The sequence below is a fragment of the Mustela erminea genome, chromosome 8, assembly GCF_009829155.1.
Source record: "Mustela erminea isolate mMusErm1 chromosome 8, mMusErm1.Pri, whole genome shotgun sequence".
Taxonomy (NCBI): domain Eukaryota; kingdom Metazoa; phylum Chordata; class Mammalia; order Carnivora; family Mustelidae; genus Mustela; species Mustela erminea.
The window spans coordinates 47,131,832-47,157,837 of NC_045621.1; the positions used below are offsets into that span (position 1 = coordinate 47,131,832).

The 26,006-nt window shown below is 53.0% G+C and overlaps 1 protein-coding gene across 1 annotated transcript in view; it reads right to left on the bottom strand.

Moving 5' to 3' along the window:
* Positions 1–26,006, bottom strand: part of LOC116597576 (contactin-associated protein-like 4) — a 132,232-nt gene that overhangs the window by 32,131 nt on the left and 74,095 nt on the right. The window contains exons 7-15 of the mRNA XM_032355501.1: positions 25,224–25,367; positions 24,101–24,365; positions 19,920–20,069; positions 18,223–18,394; positions 14,994–15,100; positions 13,952–14,071; positions 9,316–9,513; positions 7,219–7,375; positions 1,947–2,074 (exon numbers count right to left, since the gene is read on the bottom strand). Coding sequence (XP_032211392.1) covers positions 1,947–2,074; positions 7,219–7,375; positions 9,316–9,513; positions 13,952–14,071; positions 14,994–15,100; positions 18,223–18,394; positions 19,920–20,069; positions 24,101–24,365; positions 25,224–25,367 — 1,441 coding nt within the window. The remainder of the gene's footprint in view (positions 1–1,946; positions 2,075–7,218; positions 7,376–9,315; positions 9,514–13,951; positions 14,072–14,993; positions 15,101–18,222; positions 18,395–19,919; positions 20,070–24,100; positions 24,366–25,223; positions 25,368–26,006) is intronic.

A 26,006-nucleotide genomic window follows, 5' to 3' on the forward strand; every position in this document is an offset into this window, starting at 1 on the left:
TTGCCAGGCTGCCCTCCATCCCCTGACCTCTGCAGGGCTCTGTCCTGGACCTCTTCCCTTCTCTCTGGACATGCACCATCCAGGAGACCTGTCCTCACACGAATCCCACAGATAGTGGGCAGCCTCTCCAGGGACACCATGTGAGCAGGGCCAAGGCCCTCCGTCTTGCCTGTCTGTGTTCACCCCACAGACATCTGGACCAGCCTGTTCATGTCACCAGGCCAGAATAGCCCATGTCATCCATGGCAGCTCCATCCTTTGCTGTCTGGACCCCGCCCTTGGCTACCTTGAATTTGCTCACAGCTCACATCAATCTGCATCTACCTTTAAGCAAATTCCCCTTGTGGCTCTCTGACGCAGCCAGGACCCTGGGCCAGCAACCATCCACCCACTCTGCTCAGGATGCTTTCCCTGCACTGGTGCATGTTCCTGGTCCTGCTGGTCTTCATCAGTGGGTCCTTTCCAGGGAGGCCTCCTGAACCCCCACTCTGTGTCCTGCCTTCTCCCCATTGTGTGCATGCGTCATCACACGTGTGTGCATGGACTTATTCTCTCTCTGTTGCCCCGGGAGGACAGTGATGGCCTTCTGTCTTGCACCCAGATGCACCACTGGCCACACTCCATCGTTATCTGACTGACTGGATAATATTTCCTCTCTTCTTTGGCCTGTGAGCAGGCAGGATGCTCTTTTCGTTTTGGTTTCATAATGTGTCTTCCCATAATTCTGCTCATGTAATTTGTGGATCAAATGGGAGTGGGGAAGGAAGATGGAGGAGGGGGAGGGTGGGGAGGGGTGGCCAGGGAAATCAGAGAATCGAATCCAAAGGAAAGCTAGGCAATCAGCAGCCGTAAGCATTTAAAAATTGTCGACGTGCCCGGACCCTTGTTGGGACCTGCGCTGTGGAGGCCGGTAGAGGCTGTTGTCCAGGATCTCTGAAAATGGGATCAGTGCACCTGCACCCAGAATGGTTTTGATGGAGCAGTGCCAAATGGAGGAGAAATTAACGAAATCATTCCTTGTCTTGTGAGCCTATCCTCTGCCATGGGCTGCTTACTGCTGTGCATGCCTTGAATATTAATGTGCCCTGTGCAGCTTCGAGCCCCAGACGGCTGCTCCAACCACTGCTGACAAAATGAGGAGCCAATTGCAGGGCTCAGTAACAGCTTGTCCGACCACAGAACGCTGAGAACAAGGCTTCCTAACTGCATGTCTTTGGCAGTAGCACCAAGGCAGATGTTCAGATCACATTTAACATTTTAATGGAATAAATTATCTGAAAAATTAATTGAATGAAATGGGTTGCAGAATGCCGATGTCAAAGATTTTAAAATGGCTCTGCAGTTTAGGTCGTCAGAAAACGAAGACCACCTCTTTTCCCGTAGGTAAAATGCCCACGGACTTTGAGTACAGATGGTGGGATGGAGTGGAGCACAGAACGAATTTCTCCCCAAACCTGATGAAACCAAGAACAATGAGCGACACACACAACAGCTCTCAAATTCTTTTCCGAAGGCCTGTGCCCCGACCTGACTCCCACCTAGCATCTGGCAGCAGTCCCCAAGGCTGCAGGGCTCAAACACGACCACTGTCTTCCTTGCCTGCACCCAGACTAAAACCCTAACTGAGAAATGGAATGAACAGAGGAAATTCGCAGGAGTCTCACGATAATCCTGAACCGCGAAGAGAGCCTTCTCTGGGAGCCCTTGGCGGCTCTGAGTGGATGGGCTCTGAAGCTTCCTGGCCGCAGGCCTGCCACCACGCTCCCTAGTGATGGTTTGTATCATTGAGTAAGAGCGACACAGCATTAATGCTTTCCCTGTCTGCAAAGGGACACAACTTCTTCATCGGCACCCCAGCGGGAAGCAACAGCTCAGCACACTGCAGCTCCCTCACTGTCCTGCTGACCAGCTGCCCCCAGGAAAGAGGCCCCGTGGACCTTACTTACGGTCCCCCTGGCACAGCAGAGGCCCCAGTCTGTAGGCTGCAGCAGAGCTTGGACGGGCTGCATCGGCCACCACGATGCGTGTCACGGGCAGGTGCTCCTTGTAGGACAGCACACCTGTATCGTTGGTCCTGGGGGAGAAAACACCCACTGATGCCGCATGGGGCCAGTGCATAGGCTCAGCCACCAAATGTTGACGCATGACCCTTACTGGGTTTGCAAGCACGGACAGTGCCCACACCACTGGCCTCACAGGGGGCAGGTGGCAGATTCAAAAGTGGGGTCATCTGGGCACAGCTGAGGTCACATTCCGACCTGATGAAACAGCTAACTGTTCTAAATATAGTGCCAGCACAGGACTCGCATGAAGTTTTTATGTCTTCTGTGGTATTAGGTATCAGGGGAAGTCACTACATTTGGTGTATTACCTATTAGCAATACAAAATATTCTATACAACATGTAAATACAAACTTTTTTTGCTCAGAACTTTATTTTCATTATTGTTGCTTTTTAATAACAACCTTGTTTTTATTTTGTCCCTCCTTACTGATTTTATAATTTTTAAAACTTATTTGAAACCAATTTGGGGATAAAATTGGGTGCAATGTTGTCTTAACTGTGGTCCATGAGACCGCGTGTGGGAAGGTGCTTGGGAAACGTGCCCTCTGCTCACGCCCTGACGAGGCACAGGGGCATGTGTAGTTCCTGCCCTCCATCCAGGAGACATGGCAAGGATGCCTGGCTGTCACCGTGCTCTGCAGAGTGAGCATGCAGTGGAGACACAGCAATGTCTCTGGGGATGGTGCGAGGCAGGCACCAGCCCCTCCTGGCCGGTCCCGTTTCTCCAGCACCAGAGGGCTGTGCTCAGTTTCTGCAGTACCCTCCTGTTATCAGAAGGGACATCAGTTCCTCTTCTTCTTCTTTTTTTTTTTTTTTAATTTTATTTATTTATTTGACAGAGACAGAGAGAGAGAAAAAGAGAGATCACAAGTAGGCAGAGAGGGAGGCAGAAACAAAGGTGTAAACAAGCTCCCCACCCACCAAACAGAGAGCCCAATGTGAGCCTCGATCCCAGGATCCTGAGATCACAACCAGAGCCGCTTAACCCACTGAACCACCCAGGCACTCTGGGGCATCAGTTCTGTGTGGGTTTCTGATTTATAGACTGTGGAGGCTCTGATGAGCAGCTAGTGCCCTGAATCTGCAGGAGCAGGGCCAGCCGTGTGGAGATGAGGATGGAGGTGGGGACGGAGATAGAGACGGAGGTGGGGAAGGGGATGGGGATATACACAAAGATGAAAACTTTGTTCAGTTTACTTTTAGAACCGTCATATTTTCACCTACTAAGCTAGAACACTCGGAATAAAACAAATAATGCAATAGCGTTAACAAGGATGGGAATAACTTAAAATGAAATACAAACATAAATGAATGAAACAAATCACAGATAACCATTTATAGCATAGCTACACTGAAGGAGGGACCAAGAACTAGTCTGTGACTATTTTTACACTACGTGTGCTAAATGATCTACCTGAAGTCAAGAAAGAAAAGGGGGGGGGGAGGAAAGAAGGAAGGAAGGAAGGAAAAGAAAACCCCAGACCTTTAAGGAAATGTTAGCTTTATCAGTAGGCTTCCTCTCTGTCTTTCTCCTCCACCCCCCACCTCAAGTTATGGGTTAGTGATTCCGATACCACTTTTTGCAAATTCCAAGACTGAAAATAGAAGTACATGCTTTGTAGAAAACGAGGACCAGGCTCCTTGTTGTTGGAAAGGGAGTTACAATTACGGAAAGAGTATGGTTAGAATTTATCCCATGGCAGTGTAATGGGATTGGTGAGCTCATGCATTCTAAGACATTCCAGTAGTACTGAGCACACCTAATTCCAAGTACTGATACCCAAGTACCATTTTTTCCTAAAAGGAACCAGAGCTTGTAGAAATGGCGATTCCAAAGCTGCAGCAGAGAAAGTACGAGTTTGGCATCTCGTATTGTGCCAAAAGTAAGAAAATGCTAAAGAATAGACACATATTAACATATTAAAAGGGCATAGCTTGAAATGACTCCCACTGGTCAAATCTAGAAAAAATTAAGCATGAAATTTAAAAATGGCAGGAAAGGGTTATAACACAGTGAATTAAGTAAAAATTCAAAAGCCCACAATGATATTAATAAATAAATAAATTGTGTGCGTGCGTGAGAGAGAGAGAGAGCTAGAGAGAGAGAGATTAGGGCACACGTGAAAATGAAAATGTAGAATGTTACCCTTTGGAGATTTGGTTTTGGAAGATCCTCGGCTATGTTTTCTTTTAAAATCTACTTTTTCATCTTTGATATTTGATCTGAAATCTGACTGGAATTGGTTTTTGTGTAGTGTGAAATAAAGGCCAAAATTTAATTTATTCATATGGCTATCTAATTGACTCAGCTCTATTAAAAGGACCATCCTTGGGGCGTCTGGGTGGCTCAGTGGGCTAAAGCCTCTGCCTTCAGCTCTGGTCATGATCTCAGGGTCCTGGGATCGAGCCCCACATCGGGCTCTCTGCTCAGCAGGGAGCCTGCTTCCCTCTCTCTCTGCCTGCTTCTCTGCCTACTTGTGATCTCTCTCTGTCAAATAAATAAAATCTTAAAAAAAAAAAAAAGGACCATCCTTTCTGTACCTGGATTTTCCCCTGTCCTGTCATGTAACTGTCCCTCTGTCTTTGCCCCAATATCACATTCTCTTCAGACCCAGTAGGAAAGGCCCTCTAGCTTTGTTCTTCAACATGGTCTTGACTCTTTTTGATGCTTTTCTTTCCATTTAAATCAGAGAATTAGCTTGCCAACTCACACCCATGCACACACACACAAACACACACACACCCACCCCCCTGAGTTCATTTACAGATTTTTAATCTTTCATTTTACGAATTTCAGACTAACAGACACATTGCAACCGTAGTGTGAAGACTGCCCACTCACGCCTTGTCCCTCGGACTAATGGTGGGCATGCTGGATGCGTCAGCCCTCTGGAGCATCAGCGTGGCTTGCTTAGGCCAAGCACATCCTTGAAGTCCATGACTGCCCCCAGGTAGAGGGAAGGGAGGTGTCTGGGGCAGGCACAAAGCATCTGGGGGCCCTGGGCGGGGCGCTTGCTACAGCCCATCCCTTGCACTGCACTGATCCCCTGTGACCACATCGGCTCCTTTCTGTCTTGTGATTGACTCTCCAGGGCGGTGGCCGGTAGTGTTCCCAGTGGGCCAAGCCCTCCGCCCTGCTGTTGGCTCTGAGATCTCAAGTCGCACGTACCAGCCCCCCTCGTACCACCCACCGTGGGCACTCCTCTGCCTTGGGGCGCTGCTCCTGGGTGAGCTGTCCACCTTGAAGCGTCTTGAATATGGCTTTCCTGAGGCTCTGACCTCAGCCTCTCCCCTGCCAGGCTGTGGTTGCTGTGACTGCCATGTCCTGGGTGAGTCGGTGCCAGAGAAGACCAGAGAATTCTTTGGATTTAGGCTGTGCTCTCCACCCCAGTTGCATAGAGGCAGCACAGCGCAGCACGTCAGACACAGTCCTCTGCAGCTGTGAACAAGGAACTCTCTCCTTTGTCCCCTGGTTCACTGGTGTGAGGTGCTCAGGTGGCCCGCCGTCTGTGGCTCTGGGTTACTGTTGCTCCCAGGGGCTCTAACCCCGTGACTCCACGTCGTGCAGACAGGAAGCAGAGGTTCTACAAGTGGATCTTGGGGCAATATCCAGAAGGATCAGTGATGCTGCATATCCAGAAACATCTTTCCAGTGGGAATGAGTCACAGGGGCCACAGGGAAGGCATCAGGGGTCAGAAGGCAGAAGGGGGCTCATGCCCTCTGGACAAGACACCAGGTCTTGCAGCTTTCTGGGGTTTCTCCCTGGTGGACACCCTGTTCATCACTGACAGGAGACCACAGATACACTGCCCCCACCATGTCTCACCCCCATGTCTTGTCCATAGATGGTCTTCAGTTTTCAGTCTTGCTCCTTCCCAGACCCCGACTGTCAGAGCCATTCACCCCTGCCCAAGAGGCCTCCTCCACTCCTACATCACGTTAATGGCCAAGGGTCCTGCTCTGAGCCATGTAGCCAGAAACGTCTCCTTACTCCCCCACTCCACAGCATCCCGATTTTGTCTTGATTCCTGAGTGTAACAGACATTCTACAGCCAGATGGATCCCATAGATCAAACTTTGTTCCTTTAAAGGTGATTCTGTGTCCAGGATCTGTGCCCAGAGTAGCGTATAAATGTGGTACCTGAAGCGTTTGAGCTAAGGGGAGTATTTTTAAATTGCGGATACATTTGAAACATGAATCCCAGAGATTTCAAAACCTTTCCACTTTACAAAGAAATTTAAAAAATCAATACGCCATGCAAGTTCTTTAGCCTCAAGTGTAAGTAACCAATTTTCTAATTTCAGATGTTCTATCAACATGAAACAGCTTTTCCATATCATATGTGGAGGACCATTTTCACATCTGTGGCACTCCGTAGGCTAGTATTTCCAAAGTGTGATCTCCGTGTGATATATATGATTTTAAACATAACCTGATTTGACCAGCGATGTGATCCCATTATTTTGGACTCGCTCTCCAAGCCGGGGTATGCAGGCCCAGCCCGCTTCCCCAGGCAGCACCCCCACAGAGCACCATTCCCTGTACCTGTTTGACCAGGGACTGCTTCATGTCCCTCGTCTCAGAGGGACATTTTAGAAACTATGTCCCGTCAAAAAGATACATCTTAAGTGAACTTCATGGGGCAGGATTCAAAACCATTAGAAATGATAATGAGGCTGATGTCATATTGAACAAAAAATATTAGCGAGTCCCGTGGATTTATCAAGATAACAGAATATTGGGGGGTAAGACGGTGTGATATGTGGGTTTTCATAGCAGTAATCTGGGCAGGGGTGAGCAGGTGGAGCAGCCCACCACCTGAGGCCGATCTCGAGGTGGTGGCTGGTGGTGGGTACCTGGGGCTTGTTATCGGTGATCTGCCCTTGTTGGGGGGGAGCCTGTCCCTGCCCCAGATGAAGGCATTAGAAGTAAGAAACAGGAAGTGAAGAAAAGAAAGCAAACCAGCAAATCATTGATCTTAATCATTCAGATGAACAGTATCATATTTTATCACCATAGATGTTTTTTTACCCTCTCGGGTGTGATTTCCTCCCCCTGACCCCTGGCCTGGCTTGTGTAGCATCTCCCTGAACATACACATTCTGAGCAACAGGAAAGCCCGTCTTGTGGATGGAAATCACATGCAATTCACCATTCGTCCTGGTCTGCGTCGCAGTTGCAGAGATGCTGGGAGTCAACGCAGTTCCCCGCTAGTCCACAAGCACACGTCTGGGCCTCAGGCATGGAGCCTGCCCAGTAAGTGCGTGTCCCATGGGTGCTTCCAACCCACCAACTCAGAGGTGTTCCATCTGAAAGACAGGTTTGAGAAAGTGACTGCTGATTGGCCCCCAAGCCCTGCCTCCCTGAGACGACTCATTACTAAGAAACCGGCAGCCAAGAACAAGTCTGCACCATAAAAGAACCTGTTCTTAGCGCTGTAACAGGATGGTGTTGCTGGGACAATTCTAACCCAGCTCAGGTTTGTCCAACGACATCAGACTGATTGCACTGAAAATAAACAGAAGTACCCAAGTCTCTCCATCATGGCATTAATAAGTTTTAATCAGCCAAATTACATGATTTCTTTGAGAACTAGATTAAAAGGTGAGCTGTCCTGAGGGCTAAAACACTGGCAGCTACACTAGAAGTGACACCTGCTGCGGACCTGAATTCCTGTTGGATGGAAACAACCCGGCACAGACGGGTGGGTGTCCAGAAGTAGGCTCCTTCTCTCTCCTTTCCTCTCCAAGGCTCAGGCTGTGGACTCCCCTCTGAGTCCAGGCTGTGGGCTCCTGTGGGCACTGTGTGGGGCTGGTCCCTGCTGAGGCTTGTCTGCATCACTGTGCTGAACAGCCAGTCACACCTCCACGGGTGAACCCTCTTCCCCCGGGCCGAGCACATCTTCTGATCTGAAAGCCTAAGCAGCGGCGCCCCCATGGGACCAGAGCCCACGGCCACCATATTACAACTCAGGCCACTGGAGGAGACGGACCACATCTCCACGAACCCCAGCAGCCCCAATCCCCGGGAGGGAGTGATGAGTGAGGGTGCCCTGGGAGGCGCACCCACGGGGCTGGTGGAAGGTGGTGCTGTGTGGACGTTCCTCCGTGCCGGTGAGTGGCTGCATGGCCACCAAGAGACTCTGAGCACCCAGGGTGTGGCAGTGCCGTAGTCCGTCCCGCTCCCTGACAGATTTGGATCTCTCCACCTGGGACAGACAGCCGCTCCCAAGAAAATATGTGGCCACTACCACCTCCCTGTGTGGCCAGAACAGAGATGTGCAAGAAGGCATCTAAGATGAATTACTTCCAAATTAAGCTGATAGCTCATTGCTAGGAGGCTAATGGCATTTAAAATATTTAATAGATATTTGGATAACACTTTTTAAAATTTTAATTATTTCACCATTGGGCTTTCAAACCAGGGAGAAATGACATCACCGGGCTGCGTCTTCTAAGTGTGTTTTCTATATCCCTTCTCTCTCCCACCAACAGTGACTCTCCAAAGGTTGTCAGAGCACCAAGGGCCTCTGGTTGCATTTTCAAATTGGTAAGTACTATAGAGACTGGGAGGTAGAGGTTCTGCCTGGGAAAGCCCGGCCCTCCAGCGGGAGCCCTTGGTCATCCTTCCCTTCAACCAGCAACTGCTCTTTCTCAGGAGAACTAGCTTTAATCTGAGGCTATATACACTTTCTTACCATTTTCCTCATGGATGAAAAGAGGATTGATTTGCAAAATTCAAATATGAGCTTGTGTCATAAATGCTGTGTGGTCTCCACTCCCTGCATCCACACTGGGAAACTGGGAGCTGATGAGCCAGTGTGGAGTTTGGTCCTGGGACCCTGAAGGGGGTGTGCAGAGGGCCTGAGAGTATCCCAAGTAGGAGCATGCATGGTAGAAGCCATGTCCAGAAAGACATATGCCTTCATAAAGAGTGAAGCAGTAGATGGTTTGAAAAATCAAGGCCAGAGCAGGAGAAGAGCAGTGAGGACCAGGAAGACACAAGAAACAGCGCCTCAGTGAGGTAATCAGAAGGAAGGAAGGCACAGCCCAAAGCAGCATTGAGAAGCAGTCTGGGTATGAGGGAGAAAGGGAAGCATCTTCCCCTGGATCAAGCCAGACCTGCACTCCATGCTGCCTCCACCTACGCCTCAGCAAGGGAGGTGGGGCTCGCAGGGGCTGGCAGGGGCTAGCAGGGGCTGGCAGGGGCTGGCAGAGGCTGCTGACCTATGCACATTGTGGGCACCTACCTTGTGGGTCCCGGAGCCGAGACCTCCTGCAGTGGAACTCCAGCATCTGCTGGCAGTGCCTGGCACGGGCGATGATGGCCTGCAGCTGCTCCAGGCTGGCCTCGTACTGGAACACTGCCCAGTGGGGGTTGTTCTGGTCTGCGCCCTTGACCCTGGTGAGGGCTGAGCTGTTGTGCTGCACGACGGTCCACGGGACGTCTCACGGGTGGAGCAAGAGAGAAAGGAGAGGAGCATCACTGAGCGGGACACTCAGCACTGCCGGTGGCCTTCTAGTGGGCCGATGCAGAGGCAACACAAATGGGACTCTGACCCTTAAATCATGGGAGAGAGTGGTCTTCCTGTGATGATGTGTGTCAGTTAGGTCTGAGCTGATCCTGTAGTGAAAGTGGGTATTTCTGGATTTTTAGCCAGACAACATTCATGGGAGAGAAAAGACGTATAACTGCGTTATTAAATTTCTCTAATAATTTAAAGTAATGCAAGGCAAACAATGGCTTTTCTACTAGAACAATACTCTTTTCTTCGCTGGAGAATGAGCCCGACATCGTCAGCAGCCCGTGCTCCTCTCATGTGCTCTGACCTGAGGGCTCTCTGCAGGTCACTGGGGCGTCAAACACCTGCTCCATTCAGACTTGAGAGGAATGCAGAAGTGGCATTCCTGGACCCACACCTGACCCTGCTCTGTAGGACGAGATGCCCTGGCCTTGACAGTGCCATGAGCCCTGGCCACTTCTGTCTACCTGGGACACCTCTGTCTACCTGGGACACCTCTGTCTACCTGGGTCACATCTGTCTACCTGGGACACCTCTGTCTACCTGGGATGCCTCTGTCTTCCGGGGATACCTCTGTCTTCCTGGGGGCACGTCTTTCTACCTGGGGCACCTCTGTCTACCAGGCCCAGTGGCTGGAATATGAATCTTGCATGCTGAATACTGGTGTCCAAGGGGACATCAATTCTTCTAATTCCATTGCTGGGACTCTCTCTGTGTGGTTCAGTCACTCAGCATCATCTCTGAGAAGGAATTGGTTAAATTGTCCCTTTTTTATTGGTATATGTCCAATTAAGAGGCCTGAAAAGCAGCCATATGGACCCGGTTCTGTTGGTTTGCTACTTTGTGTGGCCCCTGTTGATCCTGTGTGTCTGGAATTCCTGCCTGAGCCACATCCACGGCCCGTGGCTGTCAGTGTGCATCAGACGAGGACTTCAGGCCATGGAACAGCTTGACCAGGGAGTCCTGTGTGAGCTGCCTGCTGTGTGGACTGTGGGGGCACATCCCAGAGTTGGAGCGGCTCGTTTCTTCAGGACTTTTGCTGCTCTGAAGCTGCAGGAGCCCAGGAGTGAGTGGGCTGGGGGTGTGGGTCACCTGCCATGGGCCTCCACGTTCTCGTGGGGATGGACCTAGGGTCGCTGGGGATGGGTCACACTGGAGTCCACATGTGACAGTGGATCCTGAAGCCTGTGTGACGCGGAATTGTGGGCTGCCCTCTGGACACGGCTGGGGAACAGAGGGGCACATTGGTTCCATGCGGGGCTGGATTCATCTGGACTGAAACCCAACACTCACTCTACCATGAGACGCTCCAGTTTCTGACTCGAATGCTTCCTCTGACCTGATGACACATCAGAGCACAGATGGCAGAGTTCACACAGCAGGTGAATCCAAACCAAACCAGATTGGAGCACGGCACAGCTGCTGGGCAGGGCCTGCATCCCCAGGAGGAAACTGAGAAACATAGACATTTCCAGCGTGGAAATCGGCCTCAGAGACCCGAGGGCATCACGTGGTCCTCATAGATACCGAGAAGACACCCCATCTGCACTGAACGTCCTCACGGATGGGAGGCAGTGGCCCATGCCTCTTTTGTGGTGATGAGCCAGCGGTGCCCAGGAGATGAGGAGCCCATGGCCTGTGGCCCCCACCCGTGTTCTGTCCTGGGTGGGTCACACAGGCCTCCGTCACTCACCAGGTGTGTTGGAGACATGTTCCTCTATTGACACTGCTGGGCACACATGCTGGGGGAACGGGGGGCTTCTGCTCCCACCCTGGCTGCCCTCCAGTTGCTGCCTGTGAGGAGCCCCAGGGATGCAGCTTCCCTCTGCTGTCTTCCTGGTCCTCCCTCCCAAATAGCCCGATTCCCATTACGATTTTGGCAGATTTTGTGAGCACCACAAACATGTCAGTTTTCTTTCCCTTGCATGAAACATGAGCCTTTGGCCCCTGACCCTGTTCTCAGGGATGAGGGACACGGTAACATTGCTGCCCCTAGGAAGGCAGACACCCAGAGCCCAGGAGAGGGGGTCCTGGTGCAGCATCTCCCGAGACCACTCCCAGGGCTTTCAAGGCTCCCCCCGCCCCAAGGACGACCCTGGACGTCCTCAGAGCCATAACGACTCTCAGCCCTAACATGGACTTCGGGTCCCTGTCTCCTGCTGCACTGTTCCCAGCACAGAGGGGATACATGACTCCCAGGACCAAGGAGGTGGGAGTAGGTCTGGGGCCCTGCCTCAGTGCCGCTCTGAGTCTCAAGCACACACATACACACACCTGCACACACACATGACATGCACACCCACACACATGCCTGCACACACATGACACACACACACATGCCTGCACACATATGACACGCACACACACCCGCACACACACATGACACGCACACACATGCCTGCACACACATGACACATACACCCACATACATGCCTGCACACACATGACATGCACGCCCACACACATGCCTGCACACATATGACATGCACACATACACACACCTGCACACACACATGACATGCACACACACACACATGCCTGCACACACACATGAGGATGCATCCCCACTCTCCTGGGGTTGAAGCCCTGTCGTCAGTCACACACCATTGTATCACCCACAGTCTGGTGTTGGGCCCCCAGGAGCATGTGCTGAGCTGACGAGCTGGGACCAGGCCTCTCCCCGAGGCAGCATGCTGTCACCCACCCAGAATGGCTCCCGGCACAGGGTGTGTGGTCTGCCCAGAATGCTAGGGGCAGCAGGGACTGCGTGGCCACGCACCGCCTCAGGCAGAAGATACCTAGAGGAGATGTTTGCCCCAGGCACTAGGGGTCCCCAGACACCGGCCTTAGACTAGCCCTCAGTGTTTGCCAGGCTGAGCAGTCTGTCAGGCACGGACCTGTGTTGGCACCGGCCCTGACGGTTTGGGCAGCTGCGGGAGGGCTTTTGTCCCGCCTGCACACGTGCTGCATCCCAGACGCTCCACACCCTCTGGAGGGAGACCTGCCTGGTTCACATTTGAGCAAGTCTTTACTTAAAGGCAGCAATAGCCAGATTGTGTCTTGAGAATTGAGGAGCCAGAAAATCAAAAATTTCATGGGCATGGTTTTAAACTATTCAAATATTATGAAAAAAAATCTATCCAGATATGGTTCTCTTCTCAGGGAATTTGCAACAGGGTGTGCTGTCTTCACCCACTGTCGAAACCCGGCATGAAGCCTGGAGGCTTCCAGCATCTGGGGCGATTCACTGATACCCAGAGCCCAGAGCCTGAGGGAGGGGTTGGGGGACCGTGTCCTCCTGCAGAGTCAGTGGTGTCGTGGGAATGCGGGCTGGCCTCGGCTGCTCACACGGCCCCTCCCCTCCCGTGTCCATGTTTCCCTCGTCCAGACACCAGCTTTTGCGCTGGGACCGCCGCTCAGCTGGACCTCATCTGTGGAAACCTCATTTCCAAACCCAGTCCCATTTGCAGGTTCCGGGGGGACGTGAAATCTTGGGGGACAGTGTCCAGCCTTGTGCACAGAATCTGGATTAACTGAAACTTAACAAGGTAGAACATTTAAAGAGGAGGCAGTCCCGTCTAGAGACGGGAGCTAATGTCCCACTGGAAGGCAGAGATGGCAGTGTGGAAGGTGTCCCTTCTGGGGCGTGAGGGCCTCAGGGTGGTGTGGGCCGAGGGGCGGAGGCGTGGACTCCAGTGTGGACGAGACACGGGGCTGTGGCCGCAGTCAGAGAAACAGACGCAGCCATTAGAGAGCTAGGCCGCCCGTGTCTGAGAGAAAACCAAGAACTCAAAAGCACACGCTGCCTGTCCAGGACTCAGAGGCCGTCACTTGTCCTGTGGAAACCCTCACAACTTTTACGGCAGAATAGTGACAAGGCAGAGTCAGGGGGCTCAGCTCAGCATCCCACACTTGATTCTGGGTCAGGTCATGATCTCAGGGTCATGGGACTGCACCTTGCAGTGGGCTCTTGCTTGGTGGGGGGGGGTGTCCTGCTGCAGATTCTCTCCTACCCCACACTTGTGCCCTCTCTCTCTCTAAAATAAGTAAAATCTTTAAGAAAAAACAAGTGAAAATGCTTTTGACTTGCACATCCATTAGTGCAATCAGATAAGTCTCGAAAAATCTTTTATTTTAGGATTTAATAGGCAAAATTATATTATTAAATGTTCCACAGAATACATGCCTGATAATGACATAATAATAAATTTTTACTTCTGAGCTATTTTTTAAAGATTTATATCAAATACTTTTGCTGAATAACTACTCTTACAAGGGCACCCTAATAAAGCTGCTAACCAGGTACAGATCTACTTACCGGCTGTGCTTTCGTGTTTAATAGGAGTTGAAATTGCTGACTCACCTGTCATGTTGCAGAACACGGGGAAGGGCTGCAGGGGTCCACTGCCGTCCGGGTCCACGTAGTATCTCCCCAAGGACTCGCCCCTGTGCTTGTAGGCCTCGCAGGACTGCTCGTAGAGGGCTGGGGAGAACTACCAGTCAGTCACCGGAAATGGGGTGGAGGAGGTGAGGGAAACCCCACGTTCGGCCCCATAGCAAACAGTCACCCCCTGGGAGGAAACGTGACCAAATCTGAAAATGCAGAACGATTGTTGAAAGGCATGTGTGTGATAGGTAATGAAGGAAGGAGAAGAAAAGTGTGCAGCAGTCAGACCTGTACTGCTGGTGAGCCCCTCCAGGCAAATACGATTTCCTGGCCCAGTGCAGAATTTGATGCACTGTCCCATCACCAGGAACCAGACCCCGAGTGTCTGCCTGGATGTCACCTGTTGGCAGACGTTACTGGAACACGTGAACCTTTGTTCTTTGTGAATGTGTCCCCACGCCTCTCCCCTCCCACACTGATTAAGAGCAGGGGGTGACTGAGCGAGTCAGATCCCCTCTGACTGTGTCTCAGAGCGACCTCACTAGCGGGTGACTGGGGACCTGCCAGCGTTCCCTCTGCTGGGGAGAACAATGGTGACACCCACTCAGGGGGGTCTGGCGGCTCACTTATCACCTGAGGACGGACAGTTACTTGTAAGAGTCGAACTAGAAACATCAGTCCATTGAAGCACAGCCACCAGGCACCTGCTGTATTGGGGGGTGATGGGGGATGGATGAGAGGAGATAGGGCCATGGGGGCTCCTCCTCCCGTTGGGCACTGGACTCTGGTTCTAGAACCTTCTCTCCCCTCCCCCATGGGCAACTCAGAGACAGCATGTGAAGGTGGGCAACCTGGAGCCCTTCTTGATCTTTGTCTCCCCCTCACCCCGTGTCTTTGTGAGACTGGGTCCTGGCCCCACCTACGCCCCGAGGATCAGACCCTGGACTTTCAGTGGGTCACATTCCTAAAACCCAGGCCCCGTTGTGAGAGGAGGGGTGGGGGCGGGGAGAGCACTCACGCTGGCGGCACGTGGCGCCCGTGTAGCCCGTGCCGGAGCAGTTGCAGTGGAAGGCCGTCCAGGTCTGGGAGCATCTGCCGCCATGCTCACAGCAGTTGGGCAAACACCTGGGAGGAGAGGAGGGCTCCGTGGGACCCCTGGTCTTCGGGAGACCTGGTCCTGCTAGTCGACATGCAGGAACATAGAGGAGTGGACAGCGGCCACCCCCAGCCCATGATGACCAAGCGACCAGACCCGGGCTGACGAACCCTGACTCATCGGACTGACACGTGTGCTCCTCTGTCCACTGGAGAAGCCCGCTTCCTGCCACAGTAGCAACACGTGGGTGCTGCGTGTGGCTGGGGACCGAAGTCACTTGCAGAAGCCAACCGTGACCCTGTGTCGTGACGGACTGTGGCCACATGGAGCATTTTGAGAGAAAGAATGGAAAAAAAAGGAGAGACTAGGGAGGGGCCACCCGCTCACAGGGCATCTGTCTCAGCTCACCTACTTCTCCGAATAACCATAGCAGAAAACCCTCGTGACCTCAGATTACTCAAAGACTTCCATTTTCTTCAAGTTTTGTTTATTTAAGTAATCTCTGTACCCAGTGTGGGGCTAAAACTCATGACCCCGAGATCAGAAGTCATAGGCTCCACCGACAGAGCCAGCCAGGAGCCCCTCAAGGACTTTATAAGTAAGATATCAAAGGCAAGATCCATAAAAAAGAAAAGAAAGGGTACATTTGACTTTGTGTAAAGCAAGAGCTTGTGTTCTTCAAAAGATGTTGTTCAGAGAGTAAGAAGACAAAGCTGAGAAAGAGCCTTTATCTGATAAAGGACTCTCAAAACTCAATAAGGAAACAAACACACCCTAAAAAGCATGCAGAGGACTCGAGGGGACGATTCTGCAGGTTAGATGCAGCGAGGCGTCAGACCCAGACCACGGAGAGGCATCCACGTGCCTCTTCTCAGGCTGTGCATGGAAGAGTGACCTGAGTGAGTGGTGGCGGGGACCTGCAGGGACCGGGGTCTCCCTTGTGCTGCTGGGGGGCTGGACGCTGCACCATCACCCTGGGCAAGGGGCTTCACACTCCCAAACCTAGGTCTGTCCTGAACCCTGTCCGGCCAGTCCCCTCTGGTGTTTGCTCAAGGACAGTGGAAGTGGACCTCAGATGGACTAGTGTCTGAGCCTCTCCCGAGCCTCACAGCAACTTCATGGTCACAGTCTGACATTGGATGGAACCCAAATGTCCCTCAAGCTGGAAGTGAAGGCAGACTGTCCTTCCAGGTCAGCGGGGACCAGCGACCAATAAGAAATGCGTTCACGCACACGGGAACAGACATGTGCAACAGACAGCTTCACACACATGAGTGCCCAGCTCTTCCCAGTCGGAGTACAGACAGGGGTACAAGAGACACTGTCAAAGCTGAAGGATATCAAAACAGAGCGCCATCCAGGGGCACCGCGTGTAAGGGTGCAGTCATCCTGTGACTTTTGTATCCTCTCTGCAGCCTTAGACGAAGTTCTAGTTTAAGCCCTGACCGCAACCCGATCTTTCTGTAAACTGGCATATGTGACAAAGAACCTTTATATGTCGGATGACATGTTTCTGTGTTTGTGTTAAAAACCTGCTTTTACTATAAGCGTTTTATGCACAAACTGGTCCCCGTTGATTGCTTGTTAAAAGCTGCATGTTAGAGAAATTTCCCAAGAGCCGAGGTAGCAGCGGACAGGGACGCTGGAACCATGTTCAGTCGCCCCAGGCCCCCTTTCTGTTGGCAGCTATACCCCCCAGTGGCCCATCCGCCAAGTATGGATCTGGGGGTGTGCGAGCCCACAGGCCAGGTGCCCTGGGTGCCTGTGCCCTACACCGGATGCGGCATTTCCCTGAAGGCCTGGTAACCCAGCAATGAGGCTGCTGGTGTACTGGCCACAGTCCCCCTTTGCCAGAGAAGGGTCATTCCCCCCACCATGAGTGGAATGAGCATGTGGGGAAAGCACGTCTGAGAGAGTGAGTCACTCACTGGTGGGGACGTGTGTTGCTGTTATTATTACTATTTTTAAAAAGATTATTATTTATTTATTTGACAGACAGAGATCACAAGTAGGCAGAGAGGCAGGCAGAGAGAGAGAGGAGGAAGCAGACCCCTGCTGAGCAGAAAGGCCAATGTGGGGCTCGATCCCAGGATCCTGGGATCATGACCCGAGCCGAAGGCAAAGGCTTTAACCCACTGAGCCACCCAGGTGCCCCTGCTGTTATTATTTTAAGATTTATCTATTTATTTTAGAGAGGGGGATTGGGGGCAAAGGGAGAGAGATAATCTCCAGCAGGTTCCCCGCTGAGTGAAGCTCCTGAGGCCATAACCTGAGCTGAAACCAAGAGTTGGACTGAGCTGCCCAGGCGCCCATGTGTCCTGCAGGTGACAATGACTTTTGTGAAGCTCCCACTGAACTCTGATCGTTATACAACAAACACTGAAACGGGACTAAGCTGCGAAGAGACAGAATAGGTACACGTGAATTCAGGCAGAGTTGCTCATGCAAAGGAAGAAGGGGTTTCTCAGCCTGTAGCATTTATCCAAAAATATGTTAGCATTTTCAGGACGAAAACGCTGGCCAGCCTGTCTCCCCAAATCACCCCCGTGTTAAAGCCTGGCTTTCCTGCCTCAGTGACATTGACCTTCTTCCTCCCTTGCCCACTTCTTGCATTTTCCTTATTTCTCCTCCCCAGACACACCTCTGAGGTCACCCCTGGTCCTCAGGGAGCTGCTCATCCCTTCCTGGGTCCTAACAACCTGTCCCCGTGGCAGGCCCGTCCTTGCAGCCCCTGCGGACCTGGGGCAGTTTGGCTCCCCCCCGCCCCCGGACACCCCACCCTGACCACAGCAGGATTCTGGTCTCCTGCACCTGATAATCATGATTCCTGCTGTCCAAGAACATGCTATGGACCCTCTCGCCGTGGACATCGCCACGATGTCTACACGGCGTGCTCTGGATGAAGAAGCTTGTGAACACCGGAGAATAGCTGCCAAGAGAAAGCTCCTTCCTCCCAAATCCCATCGTGCCGAGGAAGGGGTTGTACACAGTTACAAACACAGTCTTCTCACTTTGCTGGACTCCCCGTGAGCAGCGAGGGAAAGGGGTATGAGGGGGATACCAGAACCCGGAGGGAGCGGATGCGCACCCACCTGTGGGCGCCTGTGATCAGCCATCACAGGCCCAAGCACAGGGCGTGCGAGCTGCTCACCTGTCTCGGATGCCGCAGGAGTCTATGTCCAGGCTGCTGAAGTTCCCCAGCACGCCCCGCTGCACGGAGATCAGGTCCACCTCCTGGGCGTTAATGGAGATGAGCCTCAGACAGCCCTGGAATCCGGCCAGTGAGGCCTCACACTCAGACCCGGAGCCGGAAGAAAGGCACCCTGATGGCTCAGAGGTGGAAATACAGAGAGGGGCGGGGTCAGCACCGGCCGTCCCGTCCGGGAGGAGGGTGGCTCGTCCCTGTCTCGGGCTTCCGGCGTGGGGACCCCCTTGTACTTGTGCTCACTTGGGGACAGAGATTCTAGGTTGGTAAGGGTGGGTGACACTGAGGTGGGGTTTGGGTGAAAAACAGCATCTACAATTCAGGCTGAACTTGGAGCTGGGTCTTTCTCACAGCAGGCTAGACAGCATTAGCTCCTCCTGATGTTGCGCATCGTAAACAAAACAATTTAAATGCACATTGGTTTAAAATTAGAAATGAAGGAATAGATTGTGTTATTATAAGGACAAATTACCGAAATCGCAGTGTTGGAAAGACGGTATTTGGCGGGAAGGTGACCGGGCACCTGCCCGTCTTCTGGAAGCAGCTTGCAGCCCCAGGTGTGGGGCCTGTTCCAGCTGGCTTGTCCTGAAAGCCAGCCTCCGCAGAGTAAGGGACATGGACTGGTTTTCTATGGCAATTGGATTTGTACAGGGCAACTTGGTCAAACATATAATCAAAGATTAATCTTCTATAAGAACATCTTAGTATCATGAACGTCTGAGTCTGTGTGACAGCAAACGTGTCATCCAAACAACGGCCTTGAAGTCTATGCCAGGTGTGAGGAAATAGGCCTCTGGTTCTTTCCACCAGTAGGCCAGCCCCAACCGTGCACCTGCTGGGGGCACGCCTAGGGACTCTGCCCTCAAAGTGCCCAGGAAAGCTGTCTGTGCCCCCTGCCCGAGTCCCACCGTGGGCGCTGTTCCCCGGGGACCAGTGCCCTGAGCCAGTAAGCCCTCCCAGAGGAGAGCGTGGGCCTGGGCTCCCACCCGGTTCCCCAGAGCTGCATGCCATCAGCTGAGTGGAATCACATGGGATTCCACTAGGCAGAGGGGACTGGGCATCCAGAATCGTCTAGCAGGCATAATGGGAAAATTCGGAGTTGTATGCCAGCAGCCACCCCACAAGGAAGGTTTGGTCTGAGGGAGAAGTAGACAGCAAACCCACTGGTAGAATTCTAACATGGCAAATGGTACCCTGTCCCCGTAATGGCTGGCTGGGAGCTGCCTAGGGCCAGAAGGACCAGCCTCGCCGATGCTCGCTGATGCTCACCCTTGGGGGCCACCCTAACCCACTGGCCTCTCGAAGCCTCGCCAGGGATTCCTGTGACCCAAGAGTACCTGGGACCAGAGGGACAGCAGGGAAAGGAAACTCTCTGGAAGGGGGTGATCAAGACTAAGACTCACATATGCAGCTGGAAAAGGACATTCTAATGACAAGGGTCCTAATAACTCTCACATGTTTACATAAATTATGCCTCAGCACGGTTGCTGAGGAAACAGTACAGTCCATCACACCTGCCAAGCTTTCAGGGAATCTGCCACATGTGACACAGTAGAAAAAAGTCACATCAGACACAGGACAGGGGCAAGGGAGGCGGAAATCAGGTGGGTGCCAGCTAGTGGGGTCACAGCCCTATCACTCACCTCCAAAGTGATAGGAACCATCTGCGTGGGTCTCTAGAGGCAATGCTGTGTGAACCGCCGAAACCCCAACCTGGTCCACCACCACACTCAGCTGGTTCCTCCGGGCTGTGAGGGAGACCGAATGCCACTGCCCATCATTCAGTCCCGCACCTGGGGAATGGAGATCAGCTAGAGACCCCATGAACCACTGCCCATCATTCAGTCCAGCATCTGGGAAACGGAGATCAGCTAGAGACCTCCGTGGACCACTGCCCATCATTTAGTAAACACCTGGGAAACGGAGATCAACTAGAGATCCCCGTGAATCACTGCCTGTCATTCAGTCGAACACTGAGGGAACGGAAATAAGTAAGAGACCCTTGTGAATCTCTGCCTGTCATTCAGTCCAGCACCTGGGAATAGAGTTCAGCTAGGGATCCCCATGAACCACTGCTCATCATTCAGTCCAGCACCTGGGAATAGAGATCAGCTAGAAATCCCTGTGAACCACTGCCCATCATTCAGTCCAGCACATGGGAATGGAGATCAGCGAGAGATCCCCGTGAATCACAAATCTCATGGTGCTTCAGAGAGTGACATAAACTTCTGAGTCCCACATGAACAGGGACCTGGAGTGGGGGTGGAGGAACCCAGTCCCTCCAGGACCCCTGCAACCCCTGGAGTGGACACCTTCCTGCCCCCTCCATGTGATTTACCCTTTGGGGGAAAAAATGGAAGAGTACCTGTTCTCTAAATTCTGGAACAGATGCAAGGAAGTCTGATGTTTTCCCGCTACTCATACCCTTCACGTAAGAATCAAAGTCTCTGCGGGGGACACATCATAATGGCCAACCCCCACCCCCACCATGGCCAAGCCGTGGGAGGGGATATCTGTAGTTCCTGCCAGGTCACCATGAGGTCTCCAAATACCCTCTGATATGGGGTCAGAAGCTCCCTGCGTTACAGACCTGTCTGTCTCCAGGCTGCTCATGTTAAATGGAGTGCCGCATGGGGGGCTGTGACCCCGACCACCCCACCCGGCAAGATCAGGGGGCTCCCGTGGAAGGGATGCTGGGTGGAGGAGGGGCTGAGGGACTTGTCCTGGGTGGTGGTTGGTCTGGTCCCAGGGTCACATGGGGTGTTTCCAACATCACGGGCCGGCCTCTGCTGAGGATCTGGGTAGGATGGTTGGGGTTGTGACTCTGATTCTCCCCATCAGCCAGGAGCCCCTCATCCCTAGGCCTGGCTGAGTTGGCAGCTGGACCCCATGCAAGGGTATTGGTCTCTTGGAGATACCAGATTTCCAGTTTCTTATTGGAAGTCAAGCATCTGGATTTTGCTTTTAAATCTCTGTGTGTGTTTTCTTTTTCCACTGATTTTTTAAAATGGAAAAGGAAAGTCCATTTGGGTTGTCCAGGGTTCAGCCCAGAAATTAAACACAGCACGAGCCAGAAAAGGCACCTAGTTAAACATTTCAGCAGCCAGTGAAGCTGAGATTCCCCAGGGGCTGTTGTGTGGTCCCACACATTTGACATTCAAAAGGGACAGAGTGAGAGAAAGTTTTGTGGCCTACAGAAGTCTTTCTGACCTCTAGCCGGTGGAACTAGTATTTGTAAACAATTCAAGATGAAAATTTACACAGTTGGAAAGCATGTTGAAAATATGACCCAATTGTGTTCTATTCAAACACATTTTCAAATTGTGACCTAATTCAGCTTCACGTCCAGCACAAGTTCACCTTAACTCCAGGTGAGGACCTTAAGGGACATTGGACAACCTAAATATCTGGTAACCAAGGGGAAAAGCCACCCTTCCTTAACAGAAAGTTTGACTTACAATGACTTCTAAATAAATATGTCCTTCTCATTAAAGACTGCTGTCCCGGACCCTCCCGGCAGCGCTCGGAAAAGTGCCCGGTTGTTAGTTGCTGCTCGTGGGGGCCACACGCAGGCCTGGGGTTAGTAGGAGAACGGGCCAGGGACGGCTGTGGCATGAAGGGGGTGGGGAGACTTCATTGCACCCCGGCTGTCTATTCTGGGCTCACATTCACAGTCTGTCTTCCGTAGTCATGAATATAACCACATCCAGTGCTTTGGTGTGCGCTGGTTATTTATCAGGACATAATGTGTGGACCCCGGTTTGGTAGTTTCCTCACGGGGGTCTGGACCTGGCTGGTGCCTCTGGTTGCGGTTTGGTTTCCCTGTGGTCTGGCAGGTGCTGGCTCAGGTTGGGGTCTGCTCCGGGGGTTCAACAAGGTGGGACCAGAGCCCCACTCTCTGGGGTTGTCTCGGGGTCATCCTCATGGGCTGTTGGCTGAGGGCCTCTGCCCCTTGGGGGTTGTGGACTGGCTGCCCCATGCTGTAGCTGGCACAGTGGGTCTGCCCTTTGTGGGTGTCAGGGGACCTCCGGGGGCTGAAATTTTGTCCCGGTCACTTAGGCAAAGCTCCTGGCTGTCCCACATTCTGATCCCTGGGACCAAGCCCCGGGCCAGGATGGCCAACAGCAGGGGGCTGCACCTACAGAGACATGGAGCCCCAGGAGGCAGGGGCCAGCTTCGGGTCACCCCCAGGGGTTGGATGGAAACAGGATTGTAAGAGCTGAATGCCAATTATCACACGCAATCTTCCAGCAATTTGTCAAATCCACCAACTGAGGGGTTAAGTGTGACCTGGCTCTTCGTGGGACTTGACCTGAAGCAATTTCTTTGAAAGTCTTAAACTGGGCCAGGACAGAAGCTTCCTCAGGGCACATGGGATCCCCATGGACTATGGGGTCCTGGTGGCTTACAAAAATTAACCTTTTTTCTATGCCAGCGAGTCTCTGAGGCAGCTCACAGCTGAGATACTGCATGTAAGTGATTTCTTTCTCGCGAGCTCACTCTTGCAAGCTTGTCCCACTATTAGCATTCAGTAAGCTATAAGTGGCCATCTGTCTCCAGACGATGGGGGGAATGGCAGTTGTGGAGCCCTGACCTTCTCAGGGACGTGGGTCAAAGGCTGTGTGTTGAAGTGTGTGCCCTGGCTTCATATTTACCTTCCCAGGGTCTCTCTGCTTGTTTTCATGTTGCATGGCTCTTGAGGTAGGTTCTAGGATGGACGGAGGGGGCTGAGTCTGCTTTCCGCCCATCAGCAGAGGGTCAATGGTTAGGAGAAGGCCAATGGGTCCTGGTCCTCCCAGGAGTGTGCTCATGGACACAGACATGGCCCTCTAGGGTGGCACCCATGGGGACCTCCTGTGCCAGCCCACTGTGGCCCCACTTCTGACCATGCCGATGGTCCAGTGGCCCTCCAGGTCCATGCTCAGTGCCCGGCGGCCAGTGCCACTGAGGAAATGTGGTTCATCACAGGCCAGCAGGATCTTCCTGAGAAGGTGTGCAGACCCCCCACTGGTCCCAACCGCCAGGCTGGGGGTCCATCCCCGTCCCGTCCCCACCTCTGCCCGAGGCCCTCAGATCCGATGCCAATCCACAGACCCAGAAGTAGCTGACTTCCTGATGGGCAGCAGCGAGCAGACAGGCCCCACCTCTCTCCTGTCCTCAGTCCAGGAGCGATCCGCCATCACGCATCATGAAGAACATTGTTTGAGGACACTAGCATTTATCTTGAAAACCTCCTCAAAGTATGTGTCCAACCAGAATGGCTCCTTGCCTGGGGGCAGGAGCAGGTCAGCAGAGAGGGCAGGTGTGTCCTCAGGATGTAGTATTTCCTCTGACCATGCTATCCTCCGGGGACCCACCACATTTCTGGACGCACAATTGGGGGTGGCAAGGTTGGCGGGCACCGTCAGGTCTGATAGGCAGGCAGCTGCCTCTCCACCAACACCAAAGGTCAAGAACAGGCTCCCTGTGGCCACGTTCCCTCAGAGAGCAGAAGCACAGGGAGAGGCATCTGGGACATAAGCCTGGGGTCTGGTCAGCTTGATGGGTAGGGCACAGCGTAGGGTTTCCTGGAATGGAGTGGGGGGAGCTCTCAGGCACTCCCTCTTCCCCAGGTGGTTAGGTTGGGCTGTGATGGCCACCTTGGCGTCTGCCTGTGGTGCCATGTGGTGTGAATGGCAGGGACTGTGTCCAAAGGCAATGGGGCACAAGGACCTGGGTGTGAGGACCCCGAGCATGTTACAGACTGCAAAAGTCACATTTGAATCAGAGTGTGAAATTCCCATGGGCCCTGCGGCGACATAGCCATGCTGGGGACACAGATTACCTGCCATGATGTCACTCCTCACGTGTCCTGGAGACGGGGACAGGCCCAGTCTGAGGGCTCCGTTCCTCAGCGTGAGGACAAAGCCCGTGGAGCCGCGAGGGTGCCGGCGGGACAGCAGGAGCCCCGCCTGGTTCCACGTCCGGAATTGGAAGCTGATGGAGACCCCATCCTGTGCCGGGGTGCCTGGCAGCACCAAGCGGCTCCCAGCGCTCTGAAACGTGACCAGCACAGACTGCGGCTGAGAGCAGGAGAAGGAGGCGTTTCCCTGAGGACAGGAAGCAGATGTGAGGAGGCCCTGGAGGAGGGGGGCTGCTTCTCACTCCAGTCCCCCACTGTGGCCCCCAGACCCATGGCCCCCCAGCTGGAATCGCAGGGAGTGGTGCTGCCGGCGTGACCTCCTGCCCACCCAATGCCCCAGGCCCAAGATACACAGACCAGCTGCTCAGCCCAGTGCAGGCCTTGGTCACATGTTGTGCACCTCTGCGTGAAGCCAGGACAAAGCCCAGAGCCCGTGAAGCCTGTTGAAACAAGATTCACCTCTCGGGAGTGCACACAGCCGACAGAGCCCACAGACGGGTGTTTTGACTGAAGGTGGGAGGCAAGGACCCAAAGCCTGAACACTTGTTCCCGTGACCTAGCTACCGGGAGGCTGGTCGGGGCTCAGCCTCGGATGCCAAGCCCCCACACAGACCCTCCTTGTCATGTCTCAAGGGCCACGGAAAACATGCCAGCTTATCAATCCATGTGTGTATCCAAGCTCCCGCGGCCAACGCTGTGTTCACACTCAAGGTGCAGGAGGGATAGGTTTCCTGTGGGGTGGCCCGTGCTCCCATCGCTCACGGAGGAAACCCCCGTTGCCAAGGGGACTGGTCCTTGCAGGCAGCTACCTTTGCTCTCTGGAAAGCTAAGATGGGATCTCTAGCTGACGTTTTAATGGGAGACGTGGGTCTTCGTCTCAGATTTAAACAATAACTCTAAGTTCAGTGAGCTTTGGTCTGTGTTTCTTGCTCAGGTGATGAGGCTGTGACATGAGTCACGTCCCCCTAACCTGACGTCACTCAGGGGTGCACAAGGGCCCTCATTCCCCTGAGTCCCCACCCTCTGTCCCCAGGCAGACTCTTACCCTGATGAGAATCTGGGGTCTGTGCTTCTTGGCCAAATCAATGATATCCTCTCCATTAAAATTAATATTTTCTAAACATCCGTCGAAGTGTTTTCTTTGAAATGTCACAGATTTTCCAGGTGCTAAAATCCCTCCGAAGCTGATCTTAGAAAGAAAAATGACATCAATAATATTCTCTAGTCATTTCCCATTAACTTGCTTAAGACATTCATCACTCAGAGGCATAGCAGGAAGAGGCCCAGGTAAGCAATTCTGCATAATCGGGTGTTGTGTTCACTACCTTAAAGGAATTTCTAAGCAAAAACTCTGAAATGGTTTACTTGCTGTTAGTGTCTGGCAGGCTGGAGCTCCCTCATCTGTGATCAGGGGAAAGTGTGGTTCAGCATCTCACTGGGACCCTCGGGAGGAAAGGGCTTACTGATATTCATGACGGGACAGCAGGTACAGGGTGGCCTGGAGGCGGGCCCTGGAGCAGAGCACCAGGCCCTCTGCTCACCATCAGCTCTGCACCTTCGAGTGCTGGGGAAGTCTTGTCCCCGCAAGGGGTCTTCTCTAATGCTGGCAGGTGCAGGTGGGCCCTCCAGGGTCCCCACAGGAGCCCCTCCCTGTCCTGTTGCTACCCTCCCTTACAGCTCTTCCCAAGGGCACCTCCCCATGTCCCAGGGAGCTGACCAAGACAGCCATCCCATCTGTAAAGTATGAGCTGAACTGGTCTCCTTGGGGTGCTCATCAAACCGGCTGCCAGGTGAGGGGAGGGTCCCACCTGTGTGTCCATGGCAAGGG